This window comes from Rhinolophus sinicus, linkage group LG07, assembly GCF_036562045.2.
Source record: "Rhinolophus sinicus isolate RSC01 linkage group LG07, ASM3656204v1, whole genome shotgun sequence".
Classification (NCBI taxonomy): Eukaryota; Metazoa; Chordata; class Mammalia; order Chiroptera; family Rhinolophidae; genus Rhinolophus; species Rhinolophus sinicus.
This window is the reverse complement of record NC_133757.1, coordinates 51,620,678-51,646,297: the sequence shown is the minus strand read 5'-3', so window position 1 is coordinate 51,646,297 and position 25,620 is coordinate 51,620,678. Positions and strand designations below refer to the sequence as shown.

The window sequence follows — 25,620 nt, the reverse complement described above, 5'->3', positions numbered from 1 at the left end:
GTCGCATAGGATGGCCTTGTGGCAGTCTTAACTTGTATTGTGCTATGTCCATCAGTCGTGACTACACTAATACTATCTTTCCCCTCTTCATGTCACGGATAGAGACTGAAGACAAAGACATCAGATCGGGGCTGAGCAATTATGTAAAAGCCAAATCCATCTTTACTTTCTGCACAGGGTGTACGAAGAGAAACCACCAGGCTACTAAGATACGAGAAATTTCAGTCATGTGTACTTGGCCACAAATGCAAAATATCAGCATCCAAATGAAGGTCCTAAAACACCTAACAATTCGATGCCAAGAACAAGAAAAAGAAAGAGAATGAGGAGCACTGGGCTTGGAGCCTGAGCATTCATCCGGGCTGGCTCCTTTCTAAGGCGCTATGTCACCCTGGACACGTCTCCTAGCCTCTCTAGGCCGTGGTGCATTCATCACAATTCCCTGAAAGGTGGTTTAAGTGCTCGCTCTCTCCAGGGCCCTCGTCGCTTCCCATAGCCTGACTTACTCCAGTCCCACAGACCAGCAGGTGGCAGTAACTACTAGACTAGAAAGCCAGCCCATCCCTGGTTTCCTGTCATAGCACTAACAAACCTCAAAAAGTAAACACAATCATGACTGTAAGATAAACGATGATGATATATGATCTGTGGGACTGGATACAAATAAACTACATCTAAAGAATAGAGAGTGAAACAAATACTAATAGAATGTTTGCAATGACAAATAAGATTTGATTGAAACTGACTCACAGACTGAAAACCCAAACAGACACATACCTTTCTCTTTATGGCAACTGACTGTGGTTTAGTTAATCTTGGAGGAGAGCTATGAATATTTTCTTCTTCCTCTTCTTCCTCCTCCTCTTCTTCCTCCTCTTCCTCCTCCTCTTCCTCCTCCTCTTCTTCCTCTTCCTCCTCTTCTTCCTCCTCTTCTTCCTCCTCTTCTTCCTCTTCACTGCTCTCTTTCGACAGCTCCATCAGTTGCCCTCTCTCCCCTGCCACTGGCCGGCTCTCCGGAGAATGCAAATATTTATTTTTCGATTGTACTTTTGCAGGTGATTGCCTACTGTTAGCTCTAGATGACAGGATTTCTTGCTCCTCCTTTTCCCAGCAGCTAGCTTGTTCCATGAGCCGCTCCGCCTAAGGGAGGGAGGGAGGGAGGGAGGGTAAAAATGGTGGGCCAGTGAGAGGGCAGTTACGTAGACAGAGCCTCTCAGGATCAAAGGCAAAGGATCTCTAAGTCATTTCTGATCAGGACAGCCAGCCAGCCAAACAACATTCCAGCTGCATCATCTCAGGACTCTGACATCAGTTAGGATAACAAATCAAAGAAGATTGGGTTTCATGGGATATTTAGCAGTATTAATGATGCAGCGAATTGATTTGAGTCCTTTATCACTACATTACATGCTCACTGGCATGGAGCACTTTAAGCAAGTTCATAAACACAAAGAATCGATTGACACTGCAGCCTTGGAGCTCAGCACCAAATTTGATCTGATTACATGCTGTCAGTAGTGAAAAATGCTGCTTTGTGATCAATGATAAATGTTTCATTTTTCATACTCAATTCAATAAAATTATCATGTCTTACCATGCAACCTCAGTTAGATAAATTAGTGCCATATCATTTCACAAGCTCTCTCTATAATAACCAAGCTTTTGACAATGATGTTAATGACTTCCTTAGCTCAAGAATGCTACGAGATTGAAGTTACACAACTTAGGCTGATGAAGCCAATCATTACCTCTTTTTCAGCTTCTCGCTCTTCTTCAGAAACTGCCGCGTTAGAAATTAAAATTGGGGTCCACCTCAGACTCTCTGGATCAAGTTCATTGGACCGGGAACAGGTTTTCAGCTTTTCCATGTGGCTCAATATCAACTTTTCCCTTCTAATGATAACAAATCTGTAATGTGATGAGGCAGAACAAAGCACAATCAAAAGCTGAAATTTCATTTCACCTTCACATAATGACATATGCTAGCACTAATATTACCTGGGTTAGGAAAAATCAGAAAGCTCATCAGTGAAGAGGTACAGCAAATTGAAATTTAACCAGCAAAAAAGTGTCACTTCCCTTTTTTTTTTTTTTTTTTTCAGGAGAAAGGTTTTAATAATACCATTGGGGAAACCTCTTATCTCTACTGGAATGAATCTGCCTGACTCCAGGGATCCTTTCTGGTGTAAGATGCTGAGAGGCAGCCAGGGTTGCCCGGGGCACTGGTGCTCACCTGCCATCCCTCTTGTCAATCATGTGAAGGTGCTGCAGAGTGGTGGCGATGTCGTGTGGGCACATGCCTGTAGCTCTGCTGATCGCCTTGATGCTGATGTGTCTCTCGTGGTGGTGGTAGAGATACTCCAAGATGACGCTCTTCCAATAGGCCAGGTAGGAGAGACGGCCCAGGTCAGAGAGTGGCTTTTCAGGAGACCCTGCTTGGCCTTCTCTTCTAGAAAGCAAATAGCCTGGGACAAAAAAAACCAGGGTCAACCTCACTGTGCTGTTTTCAGACATGGAGGCGGGATGCCACTCATAATATTGTTAAGTAGCAACAAGGCAAAAACATGACATCAGAGAAGGGCACACATTTTATGTGTGCAGTCTCTTCCCAGGTATAGTGATTTGATCGCCATGAAGTTTATGCTTCCGACTCTTTCACGGTGGCACTTAAGTCAATTCCCGTAGCTAGTGGTCTCATTCCAAACATACATCGTGGCATATTTAACAAAACCAAGGTTGAAGACACTACTGATAAGTCTCAACATCCAAGTCTCCCCACCAGCTTTACATTCTTTCAAGAAGTAAATGTCAGGCACTTACTCAGAAATCCTGTCGAGCGACCACCCCAAACATTAATGGGCAAGTTGTTTTCCGCAGGAAGGACCTAATGACCCTTTGACAGCTGGGTCTCAATAAAAGAGAAGGGCCTCTGTCGACTCAGATTCTATATTGCTTGTTACATTTAACTAGCAGGCTGATCTGAAGCTTTGCTTTAGGACTAATGAAAGAATGTCTTTTAAGTCCACTGCGGCAACTTACATCAGCTCCACTAGGTCTATTTTCACCTTTTTCATGGAAATTAATTTATAAACCAACCCCAGAACATTGTTCCTACAAATTAAAACAATCTCCTTAAAGCACACTGTTTCATGTATATTCAGAAAATCCCTGAGCACGGTAAGCTTTTGAACGTGCATTTTACAGCATTACTGTGAAGGCTCTTTGGCAAAGGAACTTTAAAATGAGAAAAACTTTAAATCCACTTGAAGGTAATGAATGAAAGCTGGTGGCTGTCTTGGTAATTAAGAGCCACTTATGGAGCAGAGAAGAAATGCTATAAACTAATGGCGTCTACCTTGCTCTAATTATCTATTTCAACAGCCTCACCTTCATGAACTTCCTAAATTTAAACAAACATCAACCATATACAGTAGGTGGCAGCAATTACAAAATCATGCTGCTCTGTAAACCACCCAAACCTTTTCAGCATTTTTCTTCTTTATCTACATTTCCAAAATGGCTGCATTCTCAAGAATTTTCTCAGTTTTAGATTTTTTTTGTTAGGAGAAAAGGTTCTGATGCATTTTCTTGCCTCTCAAAATCACTGTAAATAATGCAGAAATACAGAACAAGAAATCTAACCTGACCCTGGAGTAAAACAGCATTTTGATGGTTTTAATCTGAATGCCATTATAAAGAATAGGCATATATTTAACTTTAGGTTTTGCTGATTTTTTTTTTTTTTTACTTATTTGTCTCTTTAACTCACGTTTAAGTGCAAAGAATTTGACTGAATGGAAAAACACCACAAAATTTTACAGTCAAACCGTTGCCCACACATCATTCGGCTGCACGCAGAGGCTTTCAAGAGCAGTGTGTCAGGAATGCTAACGTGGCGGCCACTGTGCCGAATCCAGCCTGTACCATGTCACTATGGAGCAAAACTCTGTCGCCAGCGTACAAAGGATGCCCAAGTCTAGAACACACATAACTGGTGCATCCATCACCTGCCTTCTAAGTGCTTGGAACATGCTGAGAAATGTACGCAGTTAGCTCGGGGTCCCAGCTCTATCCTCCTGGGGGAAAGAGAACCACACCCTGGATATAGAGCTATCCCCCTTTTGTCCATGAGATGCCACAATTAGAAGTACCCTGCAGTGACTGTGAAATTCCCTAGCCCTTCACTCGTTCTCATCTGAGCCCCACAGCTGGGGACAGAAAGCACCCCCCTCAGCCTAGCAGAAAGATTTCTGTACAACCCAAATGGTCACAAGGTGATATGTGCCCTACCTACCTTATGTCCCCCACTACGATGAGCAACCTTATCCAGGAAGCACAGGTATTTCTTTGTTCGGTGTTCTCTTCCCACAATTCCTACTCTGGGCTGAGAGCAAGCAGCCAGAATCCTCCCAAAACATATTTTATCCAGCTGTTCATGTTTTTACACCCTCAGGTAGTAGATACACCTTATCACGCACGGCCTGAGCCAACACTGTTTAGGCCGCTGGAACTATGAAGCAACTTGGGATCTGCAGAGAGCACTTAGGCATAAACCTTTCAGCACCTGCTATTCCCCCCATGTTAAGTGGTTGTCTCCGGGGACGCTCCTTTGAAAACAGTCGTGCCTGACTGACACCTGCCATAGAAGAGTCCTGGGGCCGGAGGGGGCAGGGGAGGCAGTGTGCATATCCCGAGCCCACTGGACTTGCACAGCAAACACCTCCACACGGAGCTAGGGAAGGCGACAAGGCAGAAAGCTGCCAACACCTGCCAGGAAACCATACTTTCCTGGGTGCTGGATAAAGAACTACAAACCCCAACTCCAACCAGAAAACATCAAGCAGGTTTTCAGGGATGACATGCATCAACATGACAGACCATACAAGGCCACCCTCTGAAGGTGTCACTGCGTTGCCTGCAGCTAGTTTCTCCTTCTCTCTGACTCTCAAGGAGCTTACACCAATGAAAGGAGCCATTTGTAAGTCTACAAAGCCTCCTCCAGAAGGAGAAATTTTTGGTTTAAATGGGATAAACTTCAACAATCAAAATGACCAAGCATGGTTGGCTCAGTTGGTTAGAGAGCAGTGCTCTTAACAATAAGGTTGCTGGTTCTATCCCCACATGGGCCAGTGTGAGCTGTACCTTCCACAAATAGATTGAAACAACTACTTGACTTGGAGCTGATGGCTTCTGGAAAAATACACTAAAATAAAGTGTAAAAAAAAGAAATGACCAAGGATAAATTTCGGATCCATTAAATGAAATCACTTGTAGAATGGTAACTTATACAGCTGAGAAGAACAAGTTGTGTCATGTCTACTCTACTTCATTTGTGCACAAGGTTCATGTAATATGTAACTTAAATTTTTCCTGCATCAGATACTTTTCCCCAAAAAAGCTGTAGCAGGTGGCACCTCACTGCTCTGACCTTCATAACACGGAATGTTTTAAATAATGAATTTCTTGCCATCTCATGTTTCCTTCTGCTTTTTCTAGGCTCCTCAAATAATAATTACTATATAGCCTACTGACAGGATAATTTTTGGTAAGAATGTTTACTTAATGAATAGTTACAGAGATGTGGCAGTTTAAGTTACAGCTGTTAAATTTAACTTACCAAAAAGATTCCAAATAATCTAAGATGCAGAGAAATAAAAAGCACTTATCTTAGAAGCTGATGTATTATCCTGAAGCATCTGAAACAAGTACAATACACCCCTGGTGAATAGACTCCCATGGTGCTCTAACACCTTTCCTTAGGATACTTTCAGTCAGAAAACCTGAACTACCCCTGGGGATCCTTGGCTGTTCAGACTGAAAACAACGTGATGTTTGAAGGATAAATCCTAGTAGCTGCAGTATATGTAATTAATCGCTCGTATATTACCTTTTTACATTGTGAAATTATTCCCTTTAAATTGTCTGTGATCCAGAGGTGCTGGTGAACAGCACTCTGCAAATTGGGAGTCTTGCAACTGAAAGCTGACTGGCCTGGAAACTCTTCACCCACGTCAACTGTCCTGATACTAGTGAAAGCTGGCTTCTTCTTTTGCTTCACTGGAACTACTCATCCAGGGGAATGAGTTTCAGTGTATGGACCAAACACTTAATTCAAAAGATTACCACGGTGTTTGCTTAAAGGCTAACCTACTTGTAGTAAGAGAACCAACTGTCATCTTAACTAGCCCTGATCCCTTGTGTTTGAAATGGCTGACTCCTTCCTCTAGGGAGAAAAAAGGTGGTAGAAAGTTGCATTCCTATAGACAGATCCATTAGGATAAGGAAGGAACTATCTAGACAAGGTCAAAATTTGTTTTTACAAACCTCAATTCCCAAATTAATTAAACTCCCAGCACATTAACTGCAAGGTTAACCCTTTTTAAATATGAAACATTCCTCCCTTTTTAACTAGTAATATTTCAAGATTGTAGACGGGTCTAGAAGTGGAATAATGTTCTTACGCAAGGGTATGGACATGGATAAGAATGTACCCCCACAAAGGCAGCCATCCCTCACCTGTGCACACCTTCATCTTCTACCACCTGGAACCAGACTATATGAACTTCCACAAATACAAAAGTATAAACTTTGGCAAGCTACTGCCAACTCCCACCTGTCTAGATTATGTGAGTTTGGGGTAACTAGCTGCTTTTAGGGGAAGATAATCTTCAAGGATCACTCACCTTTCATAATACACCTGTTCAGCTCAGCAAACCCTGCTGAAAGGTTTGTTATCAGTAGACGGCACTGGGTTTGCTAGCCAGGGATTTATGGCCGCTCTTGAGCAGAGGAAATCCCATGGCTCTAACCATGTATCTCGTGATTAGGGACGGAAATTCACTGGTCTACGCTCATCTGTTACTGGTTTCTGGGGTTAAGCAGCTTTGTGACCAAGTGGATGGATGGCATGATGTCAGTTTAAATAGTGATAAATAAACTTGACAGGCTATTTATGTCTCCTCGCTGAAATTTTGTGGTGATTTTGCAATTAGTTAAAGAAGGTGGCTGAACCTTAGCCTTCCCCATTGTTGTAAGACATCGGGAATGTTCTAAATGCCCTGTGACCTGCCTGAAATCTTGCTGCTTGCTAGTTACCAAAACATATAGATGCCTCCTAGCAAAAATGGAAAATGCTGAATTTTTGAGATATTTTCTATTTTAAGAGATTGGTTTTAACAATGTGGAAGTTTAACACATCGCTCCCATAATTCCATGGGCTTGAAGTAATTATTGAACAACTTAAATACTGCTTGACTTCTTGATCCACTTCCTATAGACCAGTGGTTTTTGGAGAGGGGGAACAAACCAGCAGTATCAGTATCTCCTGGGAACTTGGTAGAACTGCAAAATTCTCAGCCCTGTGTCTCAGAAACTTCGGGGGCGGGACCCAGCACTTAGCGTTCACAAGCCCTCCAGGTGTCTGGTGTGTTCAAGTTGGAGGACCGCTGCTCCAGACTCTGCAGTGGAACTGCTGCTTCAGAGCAGGATGTGGAAACCACCTGTGCAGTAGGAGAGCCACTGCACAGAGAGTGGGACTAAAGAACTGCAGACAGGTTGGAGACTTCACTCAGGTCCCTGGTGATACAGAACCGGGACAGGAATCTCCAAAGCCCACCAGACTGAAATTTAGCTACAGGTCACTGAGCTGCTGAGTGGCTTTGTGCATTGGTTCCACGGCTGTGCTTCTCGACCTTCACCTCTGGTTACATCTGGATTCTGATTTGGTAGGTCTGGGGTGGGGCCTACCAAGTTTCTATACCATGGACCTCGCTTGAATAGCAAGGGTTTATTCATTAAATCAGTGGTTCTCAAAAAAGTTTTGGTCTCATGTCCTCTTTACATGTAAAACACTTTACTTAAGAGTTACTGTTGATAAGGGCTATATCTATTAATTTTATAAATTTGACAAATATTTATTAATTCATTAAAAACCCAATGACCCATTATGTGTCAACATAATTTTTATGAAAAAATTACAATTTCTACAATACAAAAAGAATAGCAGGAAGGATAGCACTGTTTCACAGTTTTGCAATCTCTTCAATAGCTGGCTTAAAAGAAAACAGCTAGATTCTCTCATCTGCTTTGGTATTTAGTCTGTTGTGATATCACAGGTCATGAAATTTCCTGAAAATTCCACTGCACACTCATGAGAGAATGAGAGTGAAAAGGACTAAGAATATCTTAGTATTACTTTGAAAACAGTTGTGACCTTGCAGATTCCGTGAAAGGAGCTCACGGGATCCTCAGAGGTCCATGGACCAATCTTTGAGACCATCTGCATTAAATAAAAGATGAGAAGAACTTCTGAAAGTTGGGCAACAAGGCCACAGGTACTTTAACGCAATATGGCATTTACTGAATACAGTATGACAGATCCTGAGAGGCATTACAACTTGATTAAGTGCAAGGGTTCTAGAGCCAGACTGCTTGTAATGGAATCCAGGGTCCACCATGTACCAGCTGTGTGACTTTGGGCAAGTTATTTAACCTCTGTGATTCAGATCCATTCATACAACATGGAGAATTATCATAACTGTTGCTTAGGGTTGTTATAAGAATTAAACGAATTAATACAAAGCATAGATAGTGCTTTGCATATTACAGAAACCCTAGGTAGTGTTAGCTATTACTACTGTGTTTCCCCCAAAATAAGACCTAACTGGAAAATAAGTCCTAGCATGATTTTTCAAGATGACATCCCCTGAACATAAGCCCTAATGCATCTTTTAGAGCAAAAATGAATATAAGACCTGGTCTTATCTTCGGGAAACACGGTATTAGTTAGCATGTTACGTGGGTGACTAGGTATCTTACGTACGGGGAAGAAATAAAATTTGGACAGAAGGAAGGAGACAGACTGTAGAGTCTGACTGAGAAGAGCTACCTTTCTTTTCCTATTTTTACCTGAGGAGCCTGAAAACCACTCCATTCACTCCACTGCCTCAGACAGAAGTTCTCCCCATCCCTGACCCTCCTCACCCCCAGCTAACCACCCAAATATAATTAAAGAAAGAAGCCAGGACAAATAAATCTATATATTGTGCTTCAGGAATGATCCCAGGAAACTGGCGACTGAAAGTTCCCAGCAAGCACAGTTCTATGCCCCCCAAATTCCCTTTAGCCCTTAAATCTTTCACTTCAAGGATTACCCTCAGGAAACAGCAAGCCAGTCAAACCACAACAATGACTGTTTAAGGGCGTCAGCAGAACCCAGAAACAGTCCCAGGACAGATGAAACAAAGACACATATATTCTAGAAGACCAAGTGTGTCCCTGGGAAAATGGCCTGAGCCAGTGACACCCTGGGCTTAGGTTTCTTTGGGGAAGGAAGGCTGGCTGCCCTGGGTCACATACCAGTCTTTTTAAATATCTTCCTTCTCAAAGACCCCACGAGCTCCTCAGCAGACTGCTCCAATGCTGAGCTCTTCCTTACTTACGCAGAGGGGCCACTGATCTTTCTTACTGAATCCTCACCAACCCCCAAGTCTACTGGGGAGAGGAATGGAGTTCTTTCCACTCCCTGGAATGGAACGTGCACGGTAGGGGGATGGCTGCCCTGCTGGTAGGATGCATGTGTGTGCACAAACCTACAGACCGTGCCAGAATTTACCAGATGAGTTCCATGGTTCTGAGTGGGTGTGGACTCCCTTGAAGGGGCTGGTTTTTCTGTGTGTCAGTCACCCAGCGAAAAGGTAGGTGCTCTTATGAACTCACAAAAATGAATTCACAGATAGGGTCTCAGGGGGTGGGAATGGGGACCCTCCTCCCTCTGCAACATCTGTGAATGAGCTCCTCCTGGCGTGGCGGTGACCAGGGCCAGAGACAGACCCCTGTGAGGCAGCCACAGGCCAACAACGAGTCAGTGGTATTTTTATAACAGATGCTGTAATTCCTTGAGAAGGCCTCTTTAGTTCTCCTTTTTCTATCCTCTAGTCTAGCCCAATGGTTCTCAATCCTGGCTGCACATTAGAATTACGTAGGGGCTTTTAAAAAACCATGGGTATCCCACATAATCTCAACTCTTACCTATTTCAGGCCGGTCTAGACTCAGACGTATTACGGGTTATATCAAGCATAGGGTCTTAGGGACTCTACCTTGGCCAGAATGTTAAATGGGGGTACAACACCAATCCCACTTCTCCATTTCTGCCACGCCAAAGGGCTATGGTGGTAGCAGTGGTACCTAATGAGAGATCCAGGAGAAGATAAATTCTCGAGGGAAATGGAGATAGCTAAGAGTTGAGGCCAGGGAAGAGACGGTTACTCGGTGAAGAGAGCTCTGTATTAAACTTCACAGAAGTTTCATTTATTTAAACATTTAACTGAGGAATATTTGTTTATGTGTGGCATGTCACCATACCAGCGAGGTCCTGGTCTGGAGTATTAGAGGAATATAATTTTTCTAAGAAGATGACCAGGTATGAAATAGATTTGGTTTCTCAATTTTCTTGTTAGAAAAATGAGCCACCTCTGACAGGGACAAAATGATGATGGAATAAGAGATGTTATACTTTGTCGACAGCACTTATACTCAAACTAAAATCATTTGGGGAAGGCAAGGATTTTAAAAAATATCTTTCCTTAAATATATTTGGGAAATAACCAGATTCTTCATGAAGTCCACTGCCTGTTATAAATCTAAGTAAAGGTCTGATTGTCACTCAGAGGCACTTCCAATTAGGTAATGTAAAGTCCCACTACCACAGCCTTTGAAGTGACAGAAATTAGAAATGTATGTCAGAATAATGCCCTCCTCTTTGACCTGTTTTGATTTTGCACAGTTCAAACAACTTTTAAATTCTGGAAAACTTTAGGAAAAACAAATATACTAAAAACAATTTTTTAAAGATGAAGTAATTTGGTATTTGACAATGATTTCCTCTCTTTTATAAATAGGCAAAAGTCCATAATGGAGATTCAATCTGACAAAAGTATTTCAGAAACTACTTTAATTCTTCCAAGTTGAAACCTCGATAAAATTTCAGATTTAAGTTATAAAATCCTGGTAATAAGAATTTACCACTGGAAAGTTATAAAATTTTAAATAATGCATTAAACACATACACACTTCAAGTAAGCCATGGGCTCCAAGCAATTAACTGTGCTCTTACTTTACCTGTTAAGACCCTTTTCCTATTGCTAAAACATTACAATTGACCTTTTCCTTAAATAAACTACTAAAAGCAAAAACTGGAGTTTCTTTTGCCCACTTTAATAGGTCTGAGGTTCTGTGGGGGCAGCTGAGATAGTTCATTCTAATATCTAGTCACCTGGCCCAATCCTGGCCAGCAGGATGAGTGGGAGTGTTTCCATCAGCATGGACACTGCCACTATTTCAGAATCAAGCTTTGGGAGGCAGGATGGTTAGATGAGCAACTCGCCTTTCAATTAGGTCTCCCACAACCCCCCTAAAATATTGTGTGCGTGTGTGTGCTATAATTTTCAAAAACAGGACAAAGTATGTTGTAATTCCCATTCTGGGTGATGAGCTTTTACGCAGCAAGACTGAAGAAAAAAGTGGGAACACAAAGCTCTAAAATATTTCTTTGTTTGCAAGGTATATTTCTAAAGGGAATTTGTCAGTCTTTGAGATAACTTTCTAAAATCAAAGCACAGCCTCTTCACCCAATCAGATTGATCAACTAATATTGAAAACATAAGGTACAGAAACTATCTCTAGTTATCCTCAGGTCATCTAGACAAACAGTCCTATTCCGCTGGTGTACAGAAATCGCAAACTTCTCTTTTCACTTATTTTTTATTTATCTCCCATAAGCTGTCAAGCAGGATTGGAGGTAAAAAGCCTCTGGCAATAAATGCTTTATCCCCACAGGGCTACTGATGAGCCCAGTAACTGATGTACGGACAGACGTGTAGCACATGCTGGGGGTGTAGGCGGGGTGAAATGAGGTGTTCAATTAAGTGACTAGCTGATTTCCCAATGGAACTGATATCATGTATCTGGCCTTTAATCCTATAGGAATGTTAAAGTCCAAACTGGCTACAGTTAGATGTTAGCCATTGGAAAAACAAAAACCTGAAATATCAAAACTAGCAGTATTAAAGATACCAATTATTACCCCTTCAGTTAGTATAGGTGGTTTCTTTCTCGAAGTCTGCTGTTTAGATAGGTTCCCTGGCAATACTTAAGAGTTGAGAGCTCAGTAACAACACATTAATATTAACACGGCTCTTGCCACAATATATTAATTATCCCCGTGAGCCTTTACACTGTGTGGTCACTGTTCATCAAAGAATCTCCATTCAACTTTCAAAGGACTGGCATGTCTTAGTAGTGTGTTCAATAGTTCTAGGCACTTTTCTAGTTAGGCTGTATGCAGATGCTCCATTTTCCAAATTTAATAAGGAAAAAAAGCTCTGGGAGTTTAATTTGTTAACTAGTACGTAACTGCTGAACACAAGAACCACAAACTACGTAAATAACAGGAACTCAAATTGACATGGTAACAGCTAAAGTTCATTTTTTAAGAATCAATTCAATATGCCACATGCAGTCAATCACACTGCAATCATCATTTACAAATCAAAGTACAACGCAGATACTTCTGGGGGTCTATACAACTAGGTGGAAGTGGGTGATTATGGACAGAGTGAAACTGTAAATTATGTAACTGTCTCTTGTAATTACCCCGCTTGAGAACCAAAAGGAACTTCCTGTATAATTTTGCAGGAGAATGAGGAGGGAGATACAGAATCGCTTTTTAGTTGGTTTTAACCCTTCAACAGCTATTTAATTATGTGTGATGAGGTCAAAGAAAGTTTATGCTTAATTTATGAAAAGTTGGCAGGGAGCTATTTCAAAGTAATCCTCTGAGAAGCTCCAGACGATTAATGGAAACTGATGAGTTCTCTTCTTCTTCAGGAAAGATTTATCTAAATTATTTGTTAAATAAACAACATTGAAAACAAGTTCACAAGCGTCATTCATTTTATTTCCTCTCTAAAAACATTCATTTTGGCCTGCAAGTTTTTAACTGGATGCGACTGAAAAGCTGCGAGGGTAGAAGGCTGTCGGAGTGCTCAGACATATCTTCTGCTTTGGTAGGAAAAAAATAAAATCTCATTAAACTTCCTTATATTCATGGGGAAAAGCTCCAACTCTGGGCAAACCACAGGGCAGGACTTCTAATTTACGAACAGAGAATCATCTTTTTAAGAAGGAAGCCTGTTTTGCAATAAATAATCAGCAGAACCTCGTTTCAGCACATTCTAAGATATTCTAGCCTTTTTCTTTCCATCTTAAAATTTAACTTTTAATATTTTTTTTCTTCTGTAAGCACTGTTTCTAGTGCCTAAAAGTCTGCTGCAAGTATTAGAATTGCAGAACACCCAGCATTCTAAGAGAAAGAAAGGGCAATTTCCTACCCTTACAGTGTCTGCTAGTATTGCTTTCCCTCATTTTGGATCTTTTAAAACAAAGAAGGAAGGAAAGGGAGGGAGGGGAAAAAAGGAAGAAACAGAAAATGAACAAGAAAAGTTCCAATAGTGCAGTGTCTCTTCTTTATCTCTTTGGCCTCTCTGTTCCATATTTTCTCTTCAGTCCACCCCTATTCTGCATGACCATTCCTTGTCCGAATCCTGTTTTATCACGATTCTGTTAACATACAACCCTTCAGTGTTTCTCTAGGTTTAGGAATGGAAGCATAATTTACAGGGATGCTGTTCTCTAATAGGCTAGACTCAACACCTAAGAGTACAGGATTCTATAAATTTCAGTATACTTCCTTCACACACAGTCGGTTCTGCAAAGTCTGACATGGAGTTGATGCCAATGTACCAAATACCTATGTACCGACATTTTGATTTTAAAGCAGTAAAGGTGAAACACTGTAGCTCTCTTTTAAAAAAATACCCACTAATATAATGCCACCAATAAATTACAAAATTTTCCAGTTTTAAGAGTTATAAAAATCAAACCTGAGTCAGATACCATAGGCTATGACTTCCCATTCTAAGACCATCATTTTCTTCACACAAAAAAAGCACCAAGAAACAAACAAAAAAAATCAGATACAGAAAACTAAACAAACACACAGCTTAATGGATTATTGTAAGGCAACTACCTTATAACCATCACCCACCCAATCAAGACATAAAAGTTTGCCAGCTACCCCAAAAACCTTCCATTTGTCCCATCCTAATCTCCCCTCCTTTCTCTCTCATAAGTAACTACTATCCTGACTTTTATCACCAAAATATCCCTGGCACCATAGTATATGAGTATATCATTTAAGTTTCTTTGAACCTATGGGTTTTCCCCCCTCCACCCCTTCCTTTTCATTATAATTCATCTGTGGACGAATGGGGGCCATTGGACCTGTAGTGTTTCCGCACTCTAAATTTTGCTGATTGCATACTTGCAATGCAATAGTTTGCTACTCTTTTCTGTCTGTGTTCCTGCAAAATAGCAGCTGGATCCAGAGACTTGAACAAACTTGGGTTTCATTCTTTGGCAAGACTACAGGTGGTGGTATGTTCCTTCATTAGAAGCACTAAATTTTGGTTGTCCCCCTTTTTGCAATGTTTGCTGCTGTTGATGTTCAATGTCTAGATCCATTAATTTATTGGCGGAATTGAAAAATGGTGACGTTTTAATTCTATCATTTTCATTTCATTTGTTAGCTGGAATATATTTATAAAAAGATGCTTCCCCTCATTTATTACTTGATTACCTAGTAGTACAGCCCATTCAGGAAAGGTAAGTTCAGTGCTTTATTTACCAGTTTTTAAAATAATGAACTGGTTCCTGTCAACCTCTAAAGTTGTTTTTAAATATCATTCTGAACATACAAGTTTAAACATTTGATGAGTTTCAATCAATTGCAACTGTTATCTTATTATTATGTTTATTGTCCAGTAAGAGCCTCTTTAAGTTGAATCCCGAGTCCATCAGACAAGACCTTAATAATTTTTGACTCTTTGTTGTCTAGTACGAAAAACACCACTTCTTTTTACAGAACAAATTCTCTACTTCATTTTAAATGATGATTCGATTTCCCCCCAAAAAGGATACATGCAAACATATCGTATAAAGTAAGGTCTACCTGTATTAGATTTTCTCAAGATTTCAGCAACTTTTTTTCAAAATCTTCTACTGTATAATCACACTGCATATTTTTTTCAATACGGACAGATGGTTACATGCATAACTGAATGACTTTTAATCCACTCAACTATTTTAAGCATTCTATTAACATTAACTTAAAAAACAACTTTGGTGAAAAAACTGAGCTCCTCTATGATGTTAATCCATAGCAGGATTCAATATAAATAATTATAAAACAGAGGTTTTTATATTGGTGAACATGAAAATGTAACACTAACATTAGAGTAAAAACATGTTGACCACAAACTTATGGGGGAGAAAAAAATATCTAATTAGTATCTTCCTAGCAGAATTGTAAACAAATGAAAGAAAATCTTTTGCTTTACCCAAACAAATTAATGGAAAAAAAACTACCTTACAACTAGCTGAAATGATAAATGTATTGTTCAGAAATACCATCATGAGAGGAAATTTTTATCTTAGCATGTTCTACTTTAAACATAATGTCTCTATAATAAGCTGGAAAATATGTGTAAAGGGAATAATTCCCTTGAAACCCAAACCAGGTATAGCACTAATTTCAACCAATCAGAATAAAACCTCTCTTGATCTTGTTTTGATAACAGAGAAACGCTTCCTTTGCATATATCTAACTGGACAAATGGAAAGGAGAGTTGGAAGCATTTTCTCCTGTGTACTGGCGAGCCAGTGTGCACCCGTCACAGGCGCCTTGCCTGGCTGGGATGCAACCTGTGTGTGGCTGACCACCCACTACTCCGTGGGCAAGGGCTGGATCATTTATCCTTATGGTCTCATCCCCTAGGCTGACCCTGGCACACTCTGTGTAAAGCATGTTTGCTGAAGGAAGGGACGAAGAAATCAATGAGTGAAAAAAACAAAGGCTAAGAGGAGATCTGAGATCTAGCACCAATTCTGCCATAAGCTAGTTGGGATGAATCTGGTGGGTGTCAGTGATGCAGAGAAGAGGACTGACTAGATGCGGCACTCGTTTACTTATTTACTCCCTCAACAACCCTTTTTCGGGCCCACCCACTCTGTGCCGGCACCGTGCTCATGGCTTGGACTTCAGCAGAGAACAAGCATCGCTAAGGTTCCATCAGGTTTTCTCATACTAATTAACAGAATGGAATCTGCCCAGTAGAGGGTTTCAAAATGACTCACTATGAATGCTGGTCAATGTTAGAAATCCAAACAGACAAAGGTTTGTAAAAAACAAAATCCACCTGCACGCCAAAACTGGAAAAAATTCTGAGCTATGTAAGGCAAAACAGTAGCTGCAGACCGTATGTTTCATATTTACAGTGTTTTCATTGAAGCAATGAATACAAACTATTCTATAAGCGTTATTTATTTGCACTTATTTATGACAAGCTTAGTTAAAAAAAGATACATAAATAAATCGTTAGCTGCACTGCCTCATGCAATTTATTTCAATGCACTCAGTAACAGTCAATCTCTGAATAAATCACTGAGAGCTCCATTTTCAACCTTGATGTTATCTCTATCATATTAAAATATATGCTTCAGCTCAATGTAATAAAACAGTCACGACAAAAGCTTTTAGTACAACATATAATATCAGCATTACTATTTCTTATTAACATTATAATAAAAAAATAACCATTTTCCTTATTATAAACTAGAATTCTATTAAAATATGTCATTATTATACTTGATTACACAGGTCAAAACATGTCTTCCAAAATGCAGCAAAAGTCTGAGGATACAGCTGCTGGTCTTATCGTCCAACAAGTGTCACGGTGGAGCTGGGGGTGGCAGTTCCTATCTTAGAAAAGGCTTTGAAGGACTCGAGCACTATTTCAAAAGCGTGACTGATTATTCTTTAATGACTGCCTTGCCTGAGCTCACCCAGGGAGAAGAGCTGCTGGGAAAGCTATGCAAAGAGTGGAGCTTTCTTGGCAGTTTCTTAAGACTAAAGTTAGAATTTTCCTTCCAAAATAAATGCATGAAGAAATGAATTACCTGGTAAAAGGAAGGAAAAGAGAAGTGTCTCTTCAACCAACTATGTGTAAATGTGAATTTTGTCACAGCTCTCCTTTCTCTGCCCAAGGTTTGTAGTAGATAATGATAATCTTCTTTCTGATGCAACTTAAATGATCCTAAGATAGAGGCTGCACTTGAACAAAAATGCCAGACCTTAAAAGAAGGCAGGTACACCTGGCATCACCTGACTGATTATGTTCTAACACAAAATTCTTGTTTCCTAAGAAACACACGTGAGAAGGGAAAGTACATTAAGAAAGCTCTTTCCATGTTAATTCATTTAACATTTGTTCAATAAATAATAAGAACCTACTAAGTGCCAGGCACTTCCAGGCAGGGAAGTGAGACTGAAACAGAGAACAAAGTCTCTACCCAATGAAGCTCACTCTTGGTCAAGCAGATGGACACTAAACATACAAAAGACATACGCATCTTTCTAAATGACTTTGTACTTGCTCAGCCTAGAGCATTTTTTATGATTAGTGCCAACAAGAGAAAACTATTAAATAAAAATTGCGTAAGTAGGTAAATATCACATGTTAAATTTATAGCTCCTTCTATTTGCGTAACTCCTCACAGGGAGTCAATGTTTCAGTCACACAGTGTGTCCCTAAGAGACACTGTCACAAACCCTCAAAACGCACCTTTGAGGCTTGGCTTGTGGGGCTCATAAGTGGGGAAATGTTGATCCTGCAGCCCCCCACCCCCAAGAGAGAGTGTACGACCCACGTGAGCACTCCATGATAAATAGGACAGAATTCACATGTCCTGCTGGAGTAAGAGGGCGGGGCTGCTCAGGGTGACAGGCACCAGGGTTCTGGCCAGCCTGGGGTTCTCTGCCCATCTGTACCCACGCGAGGCACTCACCAGGAAGTGCAGCCCGAAGTCAGGCACCACAGGGCAGAGATGCCCAGAGACCCTGCTAGAGAAGTGGGGAGGGTCTCACCTGGGACTCAGCTCCTGGGGAGAATCTGCTTACCCTGATAATATACTCAACTAGCCCTCTGAGAGGAGCTACGAGTCCTCACAGTCTTGGTTGCTTAGCGTTTTCCAATAGGAAAAACATGGCTTACTGGAACCCAACCAATCCAATTCTTAAATTAAAACTCCTACTTTCAACAGCAGATAGGCCAGTCAGTATCAGAAATTTATTTAAAAAACAACAACAACAATTTGCAGGTAGGATAAAACCACTCTAAATCTCTGCTTAAAAATATTCCTAAGTTTTACTTAAATTGTGTTTTGAGAAGTCTGTAAAGTGGAAGCTCTTTTCAAGTAGTCTATTGAAAAGAAGCTGTTAAAACTGGAAGTTGCTGGGGCAGCCGGTTAGCTCAGTTGGTTAGAGCGTGGTGCTAATAGCATCAAGGTTGCCAGTTCGATCCCTGCATGGGCCACTGTGAGCTGCACCCTCCTTAAAACAAACAAAACGAACAAACAAGCAAAAAAACTGGAAGTTGCTAGGTGGCAACCTGACCCACTGTGAAGTATATTCCTGTATTAGGTATCACAGATATCATCATTTTAGCCAGTAGCTGGGGAAAGTTTTCTCTTTGAAAGATTGGACACGATTAGCCTCTCAACATTATACGCTTCTAGGGAGAGATGAAGTATGTGGCTTCCTTTCTAATTCTGCTTGATGGACCGAGAAAGGACAGAGAAGGAGGAGCAGGAAACCAGAGAGAAGATGCTTTCTCTTCCTAAGTGGTGCTTCCTCAAGAAACCAGTCAGAGCTACAAAGAGGCTACAGGAAAGACATTAAATTCATCTTTAGAACCAGAAGAAGAAAAGAATGAAGGCGTGGAAAGTTACACCAGTTAATTCTCAGTGAGAAAGGAACTAGGACACAAAATTGTATCCAGAAGCATCTTTCCTTAAATTTACTGTATTTCTTACTTTTCTTAAATCCGGGTGTGAGTATGTGTCATTTTTAAGAAAAGAAAATAAATGGAAGGACACTGCTAACCACACTTATGACATGACCAAGTTCACAACTTGCAGGCACAAAACTGGCTCATCTGCACCCATCTTTTAGCAGCACACACTAATAACAGAATCAGTTTTTAAATATACAGACCTCATGAAAGCCAAGGTGAAACCACCCCTAACATGTAAGATCATAGAAAATGTCTGCAAAGGGAATCTCCTGAAATGAGTGCCTAATTCATTCAATCATTCCTACTTCCTCTAGTTACAGTTCTGTTCCGTGAAAGACAACCCTGAGACACTGAACAATATTTTAGTACTGAAAAAAGAAAGCCAAGAACTAACGCTGCTTTAAAAAGAACCAGTCAGAAATGAATACAATAACTGAAATAAAGAATACATTGGATGGAATCAACATCAGATTAAGAAGCAGAAGATCAAATCAGAGATTTGGAAGACCACGTACCAGAAAACACCCAATCAGAACAGCAAAAAGAAAAAAAAAAAGGATAGTTTAAGGAACCTCTGGAACGACATCAAGCATAACAACATTCGCATCATTGGGATACCAGAAGGAGGAGAGAGCAAGGGACTGAAAAGCTATTTAAAGAGATAAGGACTAGGGCCAGCCCAGTGGCTCAGGCGGTTGGAGCTCTATGCTCCTAATGCTGAAGGCTGCCGGTTCGATTCCCACATGGGCCAGTGGGCTCCCTACCACAAGGTTGACAGTTCGATTCCTCAACTCCCACAAGGGATGGTGGCCTCTGGCCCTGCAAATAAGATTGAACACGGCACCTTGAGCTGAGCTGCCGCTGAGCTCCCGGATGGCTCAGTTGGTTGGAACGTGTGCTCTCAACCACAAGGCTGCCGGTTCAACTCTCACAAGGGATGGTGCACTGCGCCCCCTGCAACTAGCAACGGCAACTGCACCTGGAGCTGAGCTACACCCTCCACAACTAAGATTGAACAACTAAGATTGAAAGGACAAACAACTTGACTTGGAAAAAAGTCCTGGAAGTACACACTGGTCCCCAATAAAGCCCTGTTCCCCTCCCCCCCCCCAAAAAAAAAATAACTACTAGAGAGAATTTTCAAAAACAAAACAAAACAAAACAAAGTACACTAACAAACAAAACAGAAACAGACTCATAGGTACAGAGAACAAATTGATAGTTGCCAGATGGGAGGGGGGTTGGAGGGCTGGGTGAAAAAGGTAGTGGGATTAAGCACAAATTAGCAGTTAGGTAATAGTCACGAGGATGTGAAGTACAGCATCGGGAATATAATCACTAGTACTGTAATAACTATGTATAGCGCCAGGTGGGTGCAAGACTTATTGGGGGAATCACTCTATAAGTCATAAATATTGAAGCGACATGCTATACATTTGAAATTAACAATGTCAACTGTAACTGAAATTTTTTTTTAATCAAAAAACAAAGAATGCTGCTTACAAACTTTTGTGATAAGTTTACAAACAACAGGGACTAATTTAAAAAATGCCTGAATGTACAGTTACCTAATATGTTTACATAATCGATAAGCTTGTCATTTGTATACTAGTCTCAAAAAATTATAGATATAAGTTTGTAGACTTTGGACCCAACTGTCATCAACCCTTTATAGTTCCCCCAAGGTTAAGCCAAAGCTGAAACAAAGAAGAAAGTTAACATAAGATTTAGAATTCTTATAAATTTAGTTACTATGTCTGATTATTTTAAATTAGGAAAGAACGCTGAATTTCATCAAATGCCTTTTCTGAATTTGTAATAACCAACCCACGTGGATACCACATTTTGTTTTCTTCTCAATCTTTCTCCATCAGTGCTCGCCTCTCCTTTCCACCAATGCTCCAGTCTCTACCTTAAAAACAGAAAACAACCAGACCTTGATGGTGGAGCTTTCTGAATCCAATTCTTTAAATTCCACTTAAACCATAGTTCTTCCACAGTATACTTCTTACATCGTATCTTAACCTTCCTCTCTGAGGCACTGAACATGGCTGGGGGCAGGGGAGGGGGGGTGATCTTAGACAAGTTTCTTACCGTCTCTGTGCCCCCCCAAAGGAGACGGTAACAGTAACCCACCTCCTGGGGTATCTGTGAGAAGTGAGTTAATGTGTGTAATTAGGTGTCAGTGCCTGACACACAGCAAGTGCTTTTAGGATTACGACTATTGTTGAAATGCTGACCTCTTGGCTTCCCTGACACAATTCTCTCCTGATTCTCTTCCTACTTCTGGACCCTTCCCAATTTCCCGGATGACTTCCTCATCCTCTATCATACCCTTAAAATGCTGGAATTCCAAGCACTCCATCTTCAGCCCTGTTTCCCTGCACTCCCTGTCAGTTATCCTCATTCACGTTGGTTTGAAGCACCACTGCATGCCCACGACTCCCACTGCTGAGCTCTCAACTCCATGGAAAGCTGCCTGGAAGTGTCCAAAACCACAGGGAAGGCAAAATGGCCAAAGCTGCAATCACCACCTTTCCGAGCTCAGTTCATTCATTCATTCCACCGGTATCTACTGCGCACACAAAGAACCAGGAAGAGTTAGTTCTCCCTGCTGCACAACTCATCTCTGTGCAGTCACTGCCAACACCCTAGGTCAGGCCTTCATCAGCTTTTGCTTCTTAACTTTCTTTTTGGTTACGGCAAAAAGTATGAATAAGAAGAAAATAAAAATTGCCTGTAATTCTAATTCTAGAGATAATTTGGAAATGAATTTCCTTCCTTTTTTTGCATATGCTCTTTTCATTGAGAGCATAGTATATGTACTATTTTGAAAGCCCCTTATTTATAAGCATTTTCCTATTTTATTAAAAATTCTTCAGAACATAATTCTTAATGGCTAATAGTATTCCATCATATGGAGATACCACAATTTTCTCCGGAGGAGTGGTTCTCTCTTACCTTTGAATACTGAGGCTACCTCAGTTCTTTTTCTATGTAAATAACGACACTGAAGGACAAAACATTAACTCTTTGAGTGACAGGATTGTGGGAGACTGCATTTTCTCTTGGTATATTGTGTCTATATTTTTCTAACTTTCTCCTATGAGTTTGTATTGCTATACTTGGGGGAGGGGATAAAGGAGAAGGGAAGTCCACTATTTTAAAAAAAAATTAGAATACAAAACAAAAGTTGTTTATTAAGTACGAAATTAATGTGTATTGATTGGAGTATGTTGATTTCCTTAGCATAAATTCCTTCCAAGGATGAATGTTAAGTGTTTTTGACACATACTGCCAAAATTCTAGAAAATGTCTAACAATTTATACTTTCGCCAGTGTAAATATAAGTGTCCATCTACGACAACTTAGACTTGGGTAAATTTTAAAGTTTTTGCTAATTTGGTAGGCAAAAAATTGTAATCTTGTTATTTGAATTTGCATTTTCAAATCATCAACAATTTTATTTTTCACATTTTAATTAGCCGTTTGTGCTTGACTGACATTGGAGGGTTGTGGCTAAGAGTCAAAGTGCTTGGACTCGAGTTGAAGCTATGCTATTTATCATTTATGTAACTGGGCTCTAGTCTCCTCTCCCACAGAGTGAATGAGGTTAAAAGCGGACTCAGGATCTTAGCAAAGTGACTGGCCAATGTCAGGCACTCAGGAAACGTCAGCACTGTCGCTGCCATCAATAATTTTCTTTTCTGCGTTTTCTGTGTTCATGCCCTCTGCTCATTCTTCTCTTAGGGTTTATGTTTTAACACCACCAAACCTTTCCTTTTCTATTTGTTCAAATACTACAGATGTCAAACCTTTACCTGGCACATTGGTTGCAAACACCTTTCCCATTATGTCTGCTTTTAAATATTAATACTTTTTATTATACAGAAGTCTTACATTTTTATATCTGTATATTATTTTGTGTCAAATCCATCTGTATATTCTTTTGTGATTTCTTTCATTGCTTTAATGCTTAAGATGTCCTTGATCATCCAAAGATCAGATAAATAATTGTATATCCTTTCTTCTACTTTTTAAATTGTGTGTGTGTGTGTGTGTGTGTGTGTGCGTATGTTTTGTTTTTTGTTAAACAGCTAAGCATTTGATCTACCTGGAGTTTCTTTTGTAGTTACCCCAAACATCTAACGTGTTTCTTTATATGGTCATGTGTTTGTTTTTTTAACTTTTTTTTTATTGGAGAATATTGGGGAACAGTGTGTTTTTTCAGGGCCCATCAGCTCCAAGTCGTTGTCTTCAATCTAGTTGTGGAGGGCACAGCTTAGCTCCAAGTCCAGTCACCGTTTTCAATCTTAGTTGCAGGGGGCGCAGCCCACCATCCCATGCGGGAATTGAACCAGCAACCTTGTTGTTGAGAGCTCACGCTCTAACCAACTGAGTTAACCGGCTGCCACTCCAGCAGCTTTTTGTCTTCAATCTAGTTGTGGAGGGCGCAGCTCACTGGCCCATAACGTCGTCATGCTTTTGAATATACTGGTTCCCTCACCCTGGAATGTCTTCACTTCCACTTCCTGGGAGCTCTCAGTGTGTACTATACAAACATCTTGCCCAGCAACTACTGACTTGTCAGTGAGCTTGATCACACAGCAACAGCTATGTCTTCCTTTTGTCATGGGTGTTTAGTGGAGTGCAGACTAGGGTCCTCCGATCAACAAAGTTTGAATGAAGAGGTAAAGAAATGAATAAAGTGACTTTTCTCATTTTCATCCATTATCTAGTTTAGAATCGGATAAATGCATTTACACAAACACTCAAGTAAGTGATGATGCCAACCTCCGTTGCCACTACCTGGCACAATGTGTTCTGTAACTTACAGCTGCCTTTCCCTGGCTTTCTCCTAGGTCAGCTGAGGAGAACGGGTTTTGCGTCCTGCTCCCCAAGCAGGCTTCTGGCTCTGCAGGCTTAATTAAAAGACAATTCATTAACTGTTCACCCACTGCCCAGTCCAGCAGCGTCCTAAACAATTGAAAGTATATGTGAGCGATTATAACTGCTACGTAAGTATATACCAGTCAAAATGTGCCCAGGACTACTCACTACGGCACTGTCACAAGTATAAAATATGGGAAACGACCCATATACCCATACCTGTGAGAACAGATGAATAGACTATGAAAATCACACAATGGAGGATCTGCAGCTGGAGAAGAAAATAAGATCTCTATAAAGTAGTTTGGCGTGATTTCCAGGATATATTGTTAAGGGGGGAAAAATGAAATGTAAAAGACTATAGTATGCTGCCCTTTTTGTAGAAAATACATATCTATATTCTCATTTGTACAAAAAGATACAGAGGAAGGATAGACTAGAAACTAATGAGACTGGGGAATGAGAGTGGGTGGAGGGGACGACACTTCTCTGAGTGTACCCTTCAATATAGCTTCAACTTTCAAAATCATGCTAACGTTTCGTATTCTTTAAAAAAAGGCAATGAGGATAGAGAAAAAACTAAAGTGGATAACAAACAGAAACAAATAAGCCTAACTGTATTTCAAATGAATACTACAGCTACACTGAAGGGTGGTTATATTCAAAAGAACTAACCCCTGCCCTGTAACCTTTAACCACAGTCCTTTGACTAAACGCGCTCAGGATAAAGCCATAAAGAACCATACAGGTGCTCCTGCACTTACCACAGGGTTATATCCCAATAAATCCATTATCAATTGAAAATATTGCAAACCAAAAATACACTTAATACACCTAACCTGCTGAACATCAGTGCTTAGTCTAGCCTACCTGACATATGCTCAGAACACAATATCCAAAAAAATGCTGACCACACAGCACACTGTGAAGTACGGGTTGTATAGCCTCGTGACCACGTCGCTGACCGGGAGCTGCGGCTCTGCTCCTCATCATGAGGGAGGATCCTACAGGGCATTGACTGCTAGCCCGGGAAACGATCAAAATTCAAACCACGGTTTCTACCAAATGCATTATCGCTCTCACACCACCATCAAGTCAACAATTTGTAAGTTGAACCATCGTTACATCACGGACCATCTGTACACAAACATTAACCTTTAGTTAGGAAGTTTGTTTTCCACAGTGGTATGAGTTAGCAATCCTGAAATGATTGACTGTGTATTGCAGGGTTGAACACGTAAGTAAATACACTGTGGGTAACAGAAGTCAGGTTCTCACTGTCAGGGCAGACAGTTACAAATACGGAAACATGGAAGGATAGAATGAAACCGTGTGGTGGTGACCTGGAATGTAAGGCTACAGTATGAACTCATGACAGATGGGTGGGTAATGTACCCATGTACACACACACACACACACACACACACACATTCATTCTTTCCTGGTTTTGTCCCCTAAGATGGCCCAGAAGCAGCTGACACCTCAGTTGCAATAAGCACATCTAAGTACCCAGGTCTTGGTTTTCTATATTGTTTTCCATAGTAAGAACCAAAGCCCTTAGCAGAAATGGGTGATTCTAGGTCTAGAACAGAAAAAGAACAAGAAGAATCTGGAACATCATGAATCGGAAAGAAAGGACGTGTTCAAAGGTCGGGACACGTCAGAAGGACACAGGAGCCAGCTTGAAGCAGTTCCCACTGAATAAGTCTGGGACAATTTGAGCATTAAAATAAATAATAGCAACAATATGTTATAATCCAC

General features: G+C 40.6%; 1 protein-coding gene across 8 annotated transcripts in view; it reads right to left on the bottom strand.

The window, feature by feature from the left end:
• KAT6B (lysine acetyltransferase 6B) overlaps positions 1-25,620 on the bottom strand; it is a 174,588-nt gene that overhangs the window by 8,441 nt on the left and 140,527 nt on the right. For all 8 annotated transcript variants that reach the window (XM_019745942.2, XM_074339632.1, XM_019745944.2 and 5 more), the window contains 3 exons: positions 2,234-2,465; positions 1,749-1,908; positions 778-1,140 (listed from right to left, as the gene is read on the bottom strand). In XM_019745942.2, coding sequence (XP_019601501.2) covers positions 778-1,140; positions 1,749-1,908; positions 2,234-2,465 — 755 coding nt within the window. The remainder of the gene's footprint in view (positions 1-777; positions 1,141-1,748; positions 1,909-2,233; positions 2,466-25,620) is intronic.